Here is a 14,067-nt window from a genome sequence, read left to right as displayed (position 1 = left end):
ATGTTGGGAAGCCAAGGAGAGCAGGGTCTTAGAAAGAAACAGTTCTTTGCAAAAGCAGAAAAGGAAGGGTAAGAAGGAAGAAGGAAAGAATCCATTGGATTTGGCAATAGAGCTCATGGATATGAAAACAATGAGATAAATTGTTTTTGCAATTCAGTTTGGCAAATATTTAAAAGATTGGTAATGCCCAGTGCTGGTGATGATATAATGTAAAGACAGCTCTTGGAAACTATTAGTAGAAATATAATTTGGTATAGCTCTTGTATTAAATTTTTTAAGTATTTTTTCTTTAAGTGTATATAAATCCTTCAATTAAGCCTTTACAAATTATCTGAAGGAAATACAAAGATGAATGTGCAAAGATAACTTCAAAGGTAGGGATGTTCAGTGCAGAGTTCTAGTAATGGATAAGCATGACCATCAGTAAAACCTGCAAAATAATCCTGACAGTGGAGTATTCTGCAACTATTCAAAAGAATGAAGGAGATGTATGTGAGTGCATTTAGAAAATGTCATTGGTATGTCCCACAGAAAGGAAACAAGCAGGTTATAAGTAGTATATGCTATAGGTTCCTCCTTCTGTAAATATGTATTCACCAATGCAGTTTTTTTAATCCAAAAGATTGTAGATCAAAAAGTTAACAGAAAATTTTTTCTAGGGAATAAAAAGGGAGGAATTTTCATTCTCTGCATATTGTTACAATTTTTATCAAACTATAATAGTGGATTTATTATCCAAGTATAGTGGCTATTTTCATGAGTAAACATAGGAGGCCGTTGTTAGTATTGGCCAGACAAGCCCCCAGGATGGAAGCTTGAAGGCAGTGGTTGAGGAGTAAGTAGATGAGGAGGTGGTGGGACACAGTTTTTCCAGGGAGCTGGTCCATGAAGGGGAAAGAGAGAGAAGTAGCTTGTAGAGTGGACCCCAGTAGAAGGAGGAAATTATTTTTAGGTATGGAGAGGTTTAAACACAGAGATGATGGGGAAGAAGAAAGCAGAAGACAGGAATGTGAGTGGCAGGGAGGTAACTATGGGCAAAGTCTCAGAGGACATTGGCAATGATGAAGTCACAGCCCAGGTGGTAGAATCAATCTTGAACCATAGAGGGAATGTGTTTGAAAAAAGAAATAAATCCTCTTCTCAAGGATTTAAATTCTGTCTCATGGGGAAAATGAGATGATGCATTTTTTGAAATTATAGTACAGATAGTGAAAAATATGTGCTAGGGATGTTTAAAAAGGGATAAATGACTCCTTCCCTGGGGGGATGAGAAAGTTCACACGGAAAAGGGAGGCAGCACATGTTCCCATCAATGCATCTGGAGAAAGTCTGACCACAGCAGGTCCTGGTCCTGTCCCACTGAGAGCCCCAGCTCTGCTCGCACTGTGAATATACTGGGACATGTGACCAGCAAGGAAATCTCATGTCTGACCTGGGATGGTGACATACTAACCTCTTCAGGGGTAACCATAATTTTTTTACTAAAAGCCTGGGAAGCCAAAAGAGCTGGGGTGCACAGTGGATATTTCTCCTACTTAAGAACCAGCCCTCTTTCCTTCCCTCTAAGGTTTGGGAGCACCATTGAAAGCTGGAGGCCAAAGATGGTTGCCGTGAGCCATGACAGCTTACAGTGTGCCTGGCGGTAGGTGTTTGTCAGGGACTGCAGCTGCTGGGTCTGAGGGCAGCCTCTGCAGTGCTGTTTGCTCTGTCCCCCTCTCCACTGGGAAGTAGCTCTCTAGAATCCCTCCTTGCAACAGACATGGGCATCAATCAGAAAACAACTGCCTTTCATTCCCTGCCTTCTCCTGCCCGGGCTCACAGCTGGGCTCCATCAGCATGACTCTCCCTGACTCCCAGGTGGGCCCTGACACTGCAGTGTGGGGGCAGCAGGAATGTCCTCAGCGCCCTGCGGAAGGCCGTGGAAGTGGACTTCAAGGACAAAGACAAACACCAGTCACAGGGCATCTACCTCTTCACGGGGGGCATCCCTGACCAGGACATGGTGGGTAGGCCATGACCTGAACACCCCTTATCCCCTGCGACCCTGCATCTACCCCTAGGTGGACACCTGGCAATTGGTTTCTCCAGCATGATTTTCCAAACTAGACTCTGCTGCACAGAAGAGTCACCTGGGATATCAAAAGGCAGATCCTGTTTCCCAAGGGCTGGCCTGGGGCCTGAGAGTCTGCATTTCTAACAGGTTCCCAGGGGATGTCAATGCTGCTGATCTACAGACCACTCGGTATAACCAACCTCTCAGGTCCAGCTTCCCAGCCAAACCTTATTAAGATAATAACAGAAATTGTGACACAGACTCATTGATCTTTCTATCCTCAGTGCCAAGTACTAGACTAGGCACATGCAGGCCCTCAAGAAAGCCAATTAGGCTGGCCTGACCTGAAACCAGCTGCTTCAAGAGCCCTCAGCTGTGGGCCTCTCCCCCTCTCTCCCCAACAGCCCATAATCAGCGCCTACATGGCTGAGGCCTGTGGGGGCTGCAATCTCCAGCTGAACGTGTGTCTATTCTACATGGGCGAGCCACAGATGGACACTGTGCCCCCTGCCTGCTATGCCAGCAGCACCGACACGGCCACTGCCTACAGGGAGGTCACCCGGGCTGCTGGCGGCCGCTTCCACTGGTTTGGAGACACAGGTGCGTGAGTTTTGGCTGGTCCCTCCACCTCTTTCTTTCCAGTTGTTTCAGTACCAATATAGCTGCCTATTCCAACAGATGTATTCCAGAAAAGCAGCCTGTGAAAATCCCATTTTAAAATGTAAAACTACCATTCTGGAAATGGATGGTGGTGATGGCTGCACAACAATGTGAATGTGCCTAGTGCCGCTGAACCACATACTTAAAAAAATGGTTAAAATGGTGAATTTTATGTATATTTTACCCCAAAATTTTTCAAAGAAGCAAAAAAGTAAAGCTAGTTAAAAATGTTTTAGAACATCAGAGCTAGAAAGGACCCTAAAGGTCCTTTAGTTCAGCATTTCACAAAAGGTGATATGTTCACAGCAGGTTGTTGGCAAGACACTTGTACGTGGAACCCAGAACAGTTTTTTTTGTGTGTGTGAAAGTTGTAGGGGATCAGGATATGCCACCCCAAAATATTCCACTTTGATGTAAGGACTATTTTGAGCTGAAGACAATTGAGAAACAAATGGTAAAAAAGCACTCTTCCCTACCCACCCTCTGCCCCTCACTTGCCTAAAAGCAAGACATAAGTTTCCATTTTAGGCATCATCCTCCCCTCTGTGCCAGGAAGATGATGATGACTCTTAGACTCTTAACAACTGGAGACAACTCTAGACTTAGCACCACAGGAATGTATATAACAAACCTTACTAAAACAACCCTTGTCTTCTGTTATTTCCACCCATACAGTTTCCTTCTCATTGCTCCTAAAAGCCTAAGTCCCCTTCCTCTGTCTTACCACTTCTCTACAAATGCATTGCTCTTTGTTGAGGTGCCATATAAGCACCAAGTTCTAACCATGCCCTTGGAGTTATTCATCACTGAGTTTCCCCTGCACCTAGGCATATTGCTCACACTTCTAAACTCTGTTTTTCCCTTATTATTCTGTCTTTTGTCAGTTTAATTTCCATGTCCCCAGCTGGAGAATCCAGTCAGGTAGAAGAAAATGTTTTCTTCCTCCTCTAAATAGTTATTTGTTAGTTTTAGCATTTTATTAAAAATGCTAGCTTTCTGTTGTCAGCAGGTGACAAAAATTTCTTTTTTAACTTTTAAGGATGTGAACTAGACATTTTAATGATTACTTTGCAATATTGACAAATATCAAAATATTGTATACCTGAATATGTTATGTTAATTATATCTCATATATATTACATATATATACTTCTAAGTAAATAAAAGTGAATTAACTAAAAATATGAAGTAAATAATGGTTTAGGTGATATGAGATAGGACAAAATTGTGACAGTGAGAGGGGAGTGGTTGAGGTTTGGGACACACTAGTGCATCACAGATGAAATAATGAGTCCCAAGGACATGAGGTGGTTGCAAAGTCAGTGGCACAGCTGCGTGTGGAGCTCTGGGCCTTGATTCCCAGCTCTTCCATGAAAAGTGCTGGGCATATACATTTAAGTTATTATTGGTGATTATTACTAATAAACAGCAAACACTTACAAAATAGTTACTATATGCCAGGAGCCATTCTAAGCAGTTTACATACACTATTATTCATTCATCACAATAACCCTATGAAGTAGGTTAGTATTATCCCCATTTTACAGATGGGGGAGTAGAGACACAGAGCCCAAAAACACCCTGGGGAGAAAGTGATGGAGCCAGGAATTGAACCCGGGCAGGTCAACTTCAGGGTCTGTCTTCTTGGTCATTACACTCTAGTCCCTCTCAAATAAGTCATTAGTGTTCACTACAGATGTTAGATACTTTAGATAATCCCAAGGTGGGTCTTATAATTCACTGGACTAGCAACTGTTGGCTAAGTGCCCATCCTCATCACCCCTGGACAGTGTAGGGCTGGGGGCTGGTCAGCTCAGCCCATGAAGACCCCACCCTGCCCTGCAGGCTCAGGTCACCTCTACATGGACCTCATGTGTACAGATATGGATGCTTTCTAGGATCTATACCCCTTTTCCATGCTCACAATGTGCTTTGTTTCCAGGTATTTATGAAAGTGATGACATCAATGCCATCATGTCTGAGATGGAAAAGGCTCTCAATTACTCCCAAAAGGTATGCCTTAGGTGTGGGGCAAATGACTACACTTCTGTATTAGTGTCCTGGGTCTGCCATCTAAAGTATCACAAACTAGGTGGTTTAAAACAATAGACATTTATTCTCTCAGTTTCAGAGACTAGGAGTCTGAAATTAAGGTGTCAGAGGGCCATGTGAAGGCTTTGGTAGAATCCCTCCTTCCCTCTTCTGGTGGTGACCAGTGTTAAAGAAAAAACATTGCACTGGATGCTTGTTAAAAATGTCATGGCAGACTTTATCCAAGACTACTGCAGCAGGGGTCAGATGGAACTTAATCCCAAATACAGCAAAGACAGCTGCAGTTTTATGGCCAATGAGCAGAGTGAGAGTCAGTGGACAGAAAATCACTAAGAGGAACGATTAGATATCAAGGGTAGGGGGATTCTTGCTAAACTGACTTAACAGGCTTCTTTGCTAAAACTGGGTTTAGCAGGTCAAAGTCAAAGTCTAGTTGAGAAGAGGCCTCAGAGGAGTCTAGTGACAGTTTTGTCAGGGAACAAGTCTTTGTCACCAGCAGCCCTTGGTGCTCCCTGGCCTGTGACAGCACAGCTCAGTCCCTGCCTCCAGCTTCACGTGGCTCTCCTCCCTCTCTGTCTGTCTTTTATAGGGACACCAGTCATACTGGATTAAGAGCCGACCCTTTTCCAGTATGACCTTATTAACTTACATCTTAATTAGATCTACAGAGACCCTATTTCCACGTAAGGTCACATTCACAGATACCAGAGGCTCAGACTTCAACATGTCTTTTTAGGGGACATGGCTCATCCCATACCTGCTTCCCTCATGTCCTGATCCACAGACTCTCAAGCCTTCAGATGAAAATGGGGTTTTCTGTCAGTCACTGGTTTAGATCTGTGTGCTATCCATCCTGGCCTCCTTTGAGTTCCTTGTACACGTGAAGCTCATTTCTAAACTCAGGGCCTTTGTACCTGCTGTTCCCCTCCCTGGTTGTCTGGGGATTGCTCCTTATTATTCAAGAGTCACTAAAATGTTACTTTCTTAGAGCAGTTCAAGGTGAAATCAGAGAGGAAGAAAGGGGCTAAATCATGACAGGAACAATGAGAATGGAAATAAGGAAATAGGCATGAGAATATTTAAGATTGAATTGACCAGACTTGTGGCTGATTGCATGTAGGGGGTGAGGAAGAAGGAATCCCAGAGTAATTCTACATTCCTCACTGGGGGCACATGGAAACAGGGGTGCCATTAACCAAGAAAGAGAAAATGAGAAATGATCCCAGGGAAATGCAGGGAGGGTGGGCCTGGGATGAAGGCAAGTTTGTGGAGCCTGTGAGATAACCAGTGGGGGTGTCCTTCAGGTAGGGGGAAAAAGATAAGTGTTGAAGACAGATGTGAAGCAGCTCAAGCCACAGGGATGGATAGAGTGTGTCAGTGGCTGTGGTCAAGGTGGGGTAGGAAGGAGACTCAGCCTGGCTCCCATTTTAGTTGCCACCATTTGCAGGGTGACTCACCTCCCCAACTCCATTGTGAACCCCTGGGAGGGCAGGGCCCATCTTCACATTCTTTTCCTCCATGTCTGTTGGTTGGCAGATCTGTGGCCCTCCCTTACCATGCCTTAGCTCTTCTCCCTGAAAGGGCCTCTCTTTCGCTTTTTTTTTACCCTTTCTCAAGTGCACATCAGTCCCAATAAACTCATTCTTAAAGTCTTAATGGGCACCCTTCCTAGGATGTATTTATACTCAATGGTATCTTCTAGTACTCTGAGAATAATTACTGGAGAAACTCTCAGGCAGTTGAGAAATGTGTAGACAAAAGGAGCCAAGTATTATACTACTATTCTGCCAGCATCCAGAATCAGCTCTGGATATTAGGGACCAGCCTGTGAGGATGCCAGATCCACATAGAGCACAAGCTTTGAAACAGACCCACCTGGGTTTGAATGGAAGGTCCTTTACATACTAGTAGTGTGGCTTTAGGCAAGTCCCTTAAAATCAAGGAGCTTTGCTTTCCTTATCTGTAGAATGGGAATAAGATAGTATTTGCCCTACCAGCATAATTGCGATGTCTTGTTGGCAAGAGAGTTTGAGACCCCCGGCCATTAACTAGCCAAGTGTCTGATGCATCCCAGGCCTTCTATACATGGTACTTATTATTAATAAGATTGATCTCCAGTGCAGTTGGCCCCAGGAGTCATGCTAGGTACAGAAAGAGGAGTCCAAAGGCCCCAGTAGATGCAGCCTCTCTGCTGTGTGTGCATGTATGTGTGTCTGTCCCCCGCCTGGACACACACCATGACTGGGGTGCTGCTAACCCTCCCCATCCCCATTGCAGTGTGCCTTACTAGTATCCTCCCTGAAGAACCAGTCCAGAAAAGAACTGGAAAGTACAGGCCTCCTGAAAGAAAAGCCAAAGATGCTCAAGCAAAGAAGTCAGCCCAAGAAATTCTGTCCTTCCAAGCCCACAGCCTCTTCGGTGGCCAGAATGGTTTGACTCCCCTTCCCTAATAACAAGCAGAGGATTTTGTTTCCACCTTGTCTCCTGGTCTTTCCTAGATGTTGAAATGGCCTGAGCCAGGGCCCCAGACCCCAGGGCCTGCAGGGCTGGGGCAGGGTGCTCAGTGGTGAGTGTCCTGTGGTGCCCCCAGGGGGTGGAGCACCACTGAAGGACCTGCTTCTCAGCTGTGGGCTGCATTTCCCAGAGATTCTGTCCACACAGCCCTCATTCAAAGAACTCTACCGGGTTCCAGGAGCCAGCCCAGAGACATCACCCTCTTCTGCCTTCCCAAATTCTGGGATGAGACCCCAGAATCTTCAGGTCTGCTTCTTGGGCCTTCAGTGGTTCCTGAGCTGATGTGGTGTGAAGAGGCTTAGGCCATGCCACGGCCTCAAGCAGGCCTCCTGAAGCCAGGACTGGGGGCTCCCCGGGGTGGCAGCAATAGCCCTTTTTCACAGCAGCTCACCCAGAGGAGTGAGGTAGTCCAGGGCCCCAGGGACTTTGTATAACCATCACCACATTCCAGTTGTACCAGTAATGAGGGGACTCCTCCCTTAAAACTGAGATGCCTACAAAAGTTACCTGAATGGTTGCTTGACATTCTGGAGCCCAGAAAACCCAGTCCAGTAGGAAGAGGGGCAGGTGAAGAAAGTTCTGGCAGATTCCCATAGCTGTCCTAGCATACTCACTCTCTCTCTCTCTCTCTCTCTCTCATTAACACACACACACACACACACACACACACACACACACACACACACACACACACCACACCACACCACACCACACCACACCATACCACCACCACCACCACCACCCTCACCCCTGTGCTTTTTCACCTCAAAACCCAGAGTCTCTTCTGAATCTTCCATTGGAGATTTGGCAAACATGTCTGAGTCATCCACTCCCTTAGGTGCCTCCCTGCAAAGTTCTTAGTTGACAGATTGAGATATGGGTGACTAGGATACTGCCTGCCACCAAACTGGCCACTAATGGGAAAGTCTGTTTTCTAGAGCCTTAAAGATGACCCTGACAGAGAGAACAGTGCACCCTCAAAAACTCTGCCGTGGCACCCACTCAGTGGTAAAGCAGTCAGCCCACCAGGTAAGGCGGGGCTGCAGTCAGGCTGGTGGGTGAGGGCTGAGCACAGCTGAGACATGTATTAATAACGATTGTGAGTCTTGATCATGTGCCAGCCCTTCTGCTAAGACTGTCCTCTTTAAAGCCTACAAAAATCAATCCTCTGTGACAGACAATCTATTAGTTCTCCATTTTAGTGATAAATAAATTCAGGTCTAGGGGCCAAGGATAATGACCAGTGCCAACTGGTCATGACAGGGCATTGGTATTTTGATGAAACTACTCCACTCATAGACCCTAAAACCATGTATCTTATTTCTAATGTTAAAGACATAGCAGAGTGGGTCAGAGCAGAGTTCTGGAGTCAGCAAGACCTGGGTGGAATCTTTGCTCCACTTTCACTGACTGAGTCCTACTTATCTGTAAACCAGGGAATGGGGATAAAATGGCACAGGGTAAGGAAAGCACTTAGCGCCATTCCTGGTGGGTATCAGGGCTTGGTAAATGGCAGCTCTAGCTGTTACTGATCCAGCGGAGACCAGAAAACTCAGGGTGGACCTCAAAGCCATCTTGGATCCCCATTTTGAGGGCAGAGCATAGCTGAAATTGACAAGTCTCTAAGCCAAGCTATGCAGCTTCACCGGGAACCCATGAGGCTGCTTCAGCCAATGGGCCAAATGTCCTTCAGTTGTAGCCCAGCCAGTGAAAGATGGGACAGCAGAACACAGGAAGACCAAGTCGAGGAAAGCAGAGACATCTCTCTCACTGTTTTATATGGAGAAAGGGAATACCGTGGGTAAGTTGGAGACCTCATACATTTCTGGACCCTGTGGGGCCTGTCGGATCAGCAGGCCCCCAGGGAGGCAGACCTCTCCGGCTGCCCCAGGACTTGGGTAGCAGTGTCTCTGGAGCAGGACTATCCTCCAACCAGTAAAGTCTCCCAAACCAGAGAAATGGACATGGAAAGTTTTAACACTGACAAGAGAGTAAGAAAAATCAGTAACTGATCTCCAGAGGTCCCTGCATGCAGAACTCACATTCTATCCTCAAGGGCAGTGTCCTCAGCTCTGAGGCTGATTGGGGAGGGAGTGGAGATGAGTGCCCTTGGCAAGCCTGATTGCTTGCTGTGCAAAGGTACAAATCCCAGTAACTATTCATTGAGGTGTGGAGGCAGGCAGTCCCAGAACAGCTTCCCCTGATCCTCCTAACAGCTTCCCCTCTACCTCTAAGCCGACCACACTTAGAGAATTTTACAACTGACTTGATTGACAGGGAAATTGACACGAAGAAGAGAGCAGTAGCAGGGATGGGGAGGAGGGAAGAAAGGAGTACAAGGTAACCTTACCCTCTTTCTCCAGGCTCGGTGTACAAGAAGTACCCTCAAGGAAGGGTCATAAGAAGGTCTATGTCTTCTGTTGAGTTGCCCAGAAAGGATATAATTTGCTCAAGTCAAGAGGTATTAAGTTGTCTGCACCAGCACATGCCCGCACAAAAATAATTTCTTCCACCAACCACTGTTTCTAAGAGAGTGGGCATACTTCTAAGCAGGGATAAATCTGCTTAGAATGACCGCTTCATGTGGCATATAGGGAAAGTTTAAAAAGACCTATGCTTGCAACCTGGGTCTGCCACTTTCTAGGTGGGTCACTTTGGGCACGCCACTTAGCTACATTCAATGTCCTCATTTGTAAGAGAAAGGCAGTTGTACCTGTCTAGTAGAATTGATGACTCATTGAAATGTATTTTGTGTAAAGTACTTGGTGGCATCATATCCTTTTAATTGCAAGCGACAGAAATCCCCCTTCTTGTTCATATCCACAAGATAGAACATCTTCCTGCAACAATTCAATACAAGTCTGAGCCTGGTTCTGATTGGGCCAGTCCTGGATGCCACACCTGATTGCCTTTAGCCTGCCCTTTCTCTTATCTCCTGTTATGACTAGGAGACAGAGATTATCCTAACTGGTTTAGAGTCTGAACTTTAGATCAGTAAGGGGTTTCCACTTAAATTTTGTGGGAGATGGTCGAAGTGGATATTGGAGAAAACAACACTGTCCACCAGACTAGAGAGTAGCAGGTGCTTAGTAACTTTTGTCTCTTGTTCCCCATATTTCTTGTGCATCTCTCCCCAGCACAGGGGAGGGAATCTCAGGGGATGGATGCTCAGTGGGAACCTACAAACCCCACATTTTAAACACAAGACAGATTTTGAATATGAGATTTTAATAGTCAGACAACCATTCAATTAAGCCTGAATTGCCCAAGATAATAGTTCTTCCCTTTATTCTAAAGTGGATAGCAAATTATGGGCTAAGAAAGCTGAAGATGCAGATTTCCAGATACATCGGTCCCATTTGTACTCATCAAAAGTCAGCACAGAGGTTGGCATCAGCCAAATACTGCAGCAACTTCCCCAGCATAGAGATCAATGTAAGTCATAATTCTTGTTGTTTTTCTCTCCCAATTCCTGTCTCTTCACAGCCATAAATGGCAGTGTGTGTTGGGGAGAACTCCATGTTAAGGTAGGCATGGTGGCTTCTAATCCTGCTTCTAAGAACTCCATCCCCCAAGTGGGACTGCCCTCAGGGACTGGGTGATGCAGAATCCTGTAGGAAGAAAAGCCAACCCCTCAGAGTGCCTGAGATCACATTCCAGGGTTAGAAGAGCTCCTTGGAATAAGAATTAGAAACAACCGCTGAGAACATAGGGCAGTGGCTGAAGAACTCACCAGTAAGAATTCTGTGCCCTAATACTGACAGTGGTCCTGTTAGGATGGTGGGGAACAGGGGTCATGACAGGAGGTGAGGGGGTCTCTTCTCTACTTTCTAGTTTGAGGGTAATGTCTAGTTTTGATACTAGAACAAGTACATTTAGTACAAATGGGAATCTTTTTAAAAACTTTCTTTTGAAAATGCTTTTCAAAAGAACCCCATTTTCTCTCTTTGCCCTTTTTTGGGGAAAGCTAAAAATAGCCACCACATTCAAGATTACCCACCAGAAGGGTTTTATGGGAGTTTTATTATCCTGCCCCCCTCTCCATCTGAGGTTGTCTTTTAGTTGGAAATTTATGGACTTCCCATCCTATCATTAAGAGTTTTATGTTTTAAAATTTGGAGATACTATGGTTTTTATTATTATAATGACCACATTTGCCACAAAACCATCATTCTGACTCCCTCTAGTGATTTAGTAGTTTAATAAAAGGAAGCTTCTAAACAAACAAACATGTATGCCTAACAGATGTTTTAGAAATTATCAACCACAGTGAACTACACTATTTCAATGGATGATGGGGGTATGGGGGAAATTTGCCTTCGCTTTCCTGAATCCAGGGCATGGTGAGACACATTCAGTGGATGCCCAGAGAGCTAGAAGCATACATCAGGTGCCTGGAGAAGGTGATTAGACGCTACATCCAGAGGCTGCAGTGGCTGCTGTCGGGTAAGCCTGCCTGCTGGCCTGCAGGGTGAAGGGGCATGAGAGGAAGTTGGGAGGTCAGCTCCAGGGATCCCAGGGTCAGTCCTTCCCAGGCCAGGCACACAAGGCATCAGGTCAGGGATGAGGGCAGGAGGGTCATCCAGGTACAACACGACTTCTGGGTTCTGAGGTCAGACAAGGTGCTGGATTGCAGGAAGATAGAGCATGGGCCAAAGAGAGCAAGAGCCCAGGCCTGTCCAGGCCTGTCCTGGAAGGCCATGCTCCATGCCTTCCTTCCTGGCTGTGACTGAGGACTCACCCTCTAGAGACTCAGTTTAGTATTGATTGGGCCCCAGCACTGGTGATCCATAAAGGTAGATATGGGAGGGGGTCCTGATGGAGAAGAATCCCCTCAGCCTTCTTTACAAAGTGCACCAAGGCCCCTCCATGGAAGGCGAATGGACAGGACTGGCTGAGGAGTGTCAGGCTCACATCTCAGAGGAGGGCAGGCTGATATCAAGAGGTGCTCTGAAACTTCAAGTCCCAGAAAGCAGGCAAACAGCTAGAATTAGGTAGGAGGGTATTTAGGCTTTGGAGCCTGAGGGTTCCTGGGACAATAGGAGGAAGAAGAGAGGGTTTTGTAGAGTTCCCTGTGTGAGCCACTCAGGGTCTTGTGCTAATTCAATAGGTCCAATTCTCTGCAGTAGAACCTGGTGAAACTGCCCATGGGCAGCAGGGTACAGGGATGACTGCTGCTTTCCAAACCTGCTGGAGGGGCTACAAGCTCCAGGTGTAGTTGTCAGGCTAGAGGCTGACTGAGGGGACAAAGAGGTTGTGTGCCTCTCCCCATTCCCAGTCCCCATTTGCCACTGGGAGGAATCTAAAGATAAGTGACATGGCGCCTCCTCCTGTAGTACGGAATCCCCCACCTCACATACACCCCAGCACCATCCAATACTTCCAAACACACCTGGACGTTCTTCACTGAGTCACTCATTCATTATCCAACAAATAAGTATTGCTCTCCCACCGAGTGCTGGGGAGATGGTGGAACGCTGCACCTAACATGGTCCCCAGCCCATGGAGCATATGGCCTAGGAGGAAAGACATTAAACAAAGAATCTCACACACAAGCCCAATGTCACAATGGTGACAAGTGAAGGAAGGAAACAGGCATGGGGCAGTGGGCCTGGGCAGGAAGATCACGGAGGTCTTCCTTGAGGAGGTGGTATTTAAGCTGAGATCTGAAGAATGAGTAGATGTTACCTAGGCAAAGAGAGGAACCACTGAGGTGCTGCCAGGGAGGATGCTGAGTACAAAGACTGAAAGGTGGCTGGTATGGCTGAGGGTGAGACCATCCCAGAGAGTTGAGGCCATGACCTGGACTTTGTCCTTTATCCTAAGAGCCACGGGAAGCCATTATACAGTTTTAAATAAAGTGATCAAGATAGCATTGGCAATAATCCCTCTGGTGTAATATAAATTGTCGAGAAGATGGAGTGGAATCAGGGTAACCTAGTAGTAGCCCAGGGGAAGGATTCAGGCAGCAGGAAGAGGGTGGTGATGATGACGGTGGATGAATCAGGCAGAGTTAGAGAAGATTCAGAGGGTAAAATGACAGGGCTGGATGGCTTGCAATGTTTCCACTGTCTGATTCCTAAGACGGACCAGCCAGCCACTTGTCACCTACAGTGAGGAAAACCACCCAGGGGGAGCCACCCCTCACTCCTTCTCTGCCTCTGCCTCTGCCCCCACCCAACTTGGAGCAGGGAGCCGCCGACTGTTTGGGGCCATTTTGGAGAGCAAAGTGTGCATCCTGCTGGACACGTCAGGGTCCATGGGCCGCTACCTGCAGCAGGTGAAGACAGAGCTGATTCTGCTGATTTGGGAGCAGCTGCGGAAGCACTGTGACAGGTAAGGGGCAGGGGTGGAAGTGGGTGGGGGTCAGGAAGGTCAAAGGGGTAGTTCCGAGGGCTTCCCTGGCCAAAGGCACCCGGTCCTCACAGTTCCAAAGAGCCTGGTTTCTGAAATGCTCTTCTGAATAGCATGTTTGGGCAGAAAAGAACACTGCATTCTGCTGCAGAAGTAAAGCAGTTTTTAGAAATCTGTCTCAGGCCCTGGGACAATTACAAGCAGAGCAAAGGAGCCACCAGGTAGCCTTGAATTGTGGATTATAGCTGAACTTGACTTTTTAAGAGGTTTTGGGATTGCTTGTTCTCTCTACCTGGAAGGGTTGACCCTAAGGAGACAGCAGGAGACTCTGGTCCTAGGCTGGGACCTGCCCTTACCATAATATTAAGAAGAGTAAACATTTGTTGAGCACTGTCTGTGTGCTGAGCACTTTCCATGCATAAGTTCATTCAGTC

At 46.5% G+C, this 14,067-nt stretch overlaps 1 protein-coding gene across 8 annotated transcripts in view; it reads left to right on the top strand.

Moving 5' to 3' along the window:
* The window catches only part of VWA3A (von Willebrand factor A domain containing 3A), a 53,669-nt gene that overhangs the window by 33,497 nt on the left and 6,105 nt on the right, over nucleotides 1–14,067 (top strand). For 5 of the 8 annotated variants that reach the window (XM_073215458.1, XM_017673168.3, XM_073215457.1 and 2 more), the window contains 11 exons: nucleotides 1,568–1,642; nucleotides 1,858–2,002; nucleotides 2,458–2,653; nucleotides 4,656–4,726; nucleotides 7,043–7,195; nucleotides 8,218–8,308; nucleotides 8,973–9,080; nucleotides 9,643–9,740; nucleotides 10,577–10,714; nucleotides 11,617–11,725; nucleotides 13,471–13,615. In XM_073215458.1, the coding sequence (XP_073071559.1) occupies nucleotides 1,568–1,642; nucleotides 1,858–2,002; nucleotides 2,458–2,653; nucleotides 4,656–4,726; nucleotides 7,043–7,195; nucleotides 8,218–8,308; nucleotides 8,973–9,080; nucleotides 9,643–9,740; nucleotides 10,577–10,714; nucleotides 11,617–11,725; nucleotides 13,471–13,615 (1,329 nt within the window). Of the gene's footprint in view, nucleotides 1–1,567; nucleotides 1,643–1,857; nucleotides 2,003–2,457; nucleotides 2,654–4,655; nucleotides 4,727–7,042; nucleotides 7,196–8,217; nucleotides 8,309–8,972; nucleotides 9,081–9,642; nucleotides 9,741–10,576; nucleotides 10,715–11,616; nucleotides 11,726–13,363; nucleotides 13,616–14,067 lie in introns of all 8 variants that reach the window. The other 3 variants (XR_012122281.1, XR_012122280.1, XM_073215460.1) reach the window with 3 other exon arrangements.

Source organism: Manis javanica, chromosome 10 (genome assembly GCF_040802235.1).
Source record: "Manis javanica isolate MJ-LG chromosome 10, MJ_LKY, whole genome shotgun sequence".
NCBI lineage: Eukaryota > Metazoa > Chordata > Mammalia > Pholidota > Manidae > Manis > Manis javanica.
This window is presented reverse-complemented; position numbering and strand designations above follow the sequence as displayed.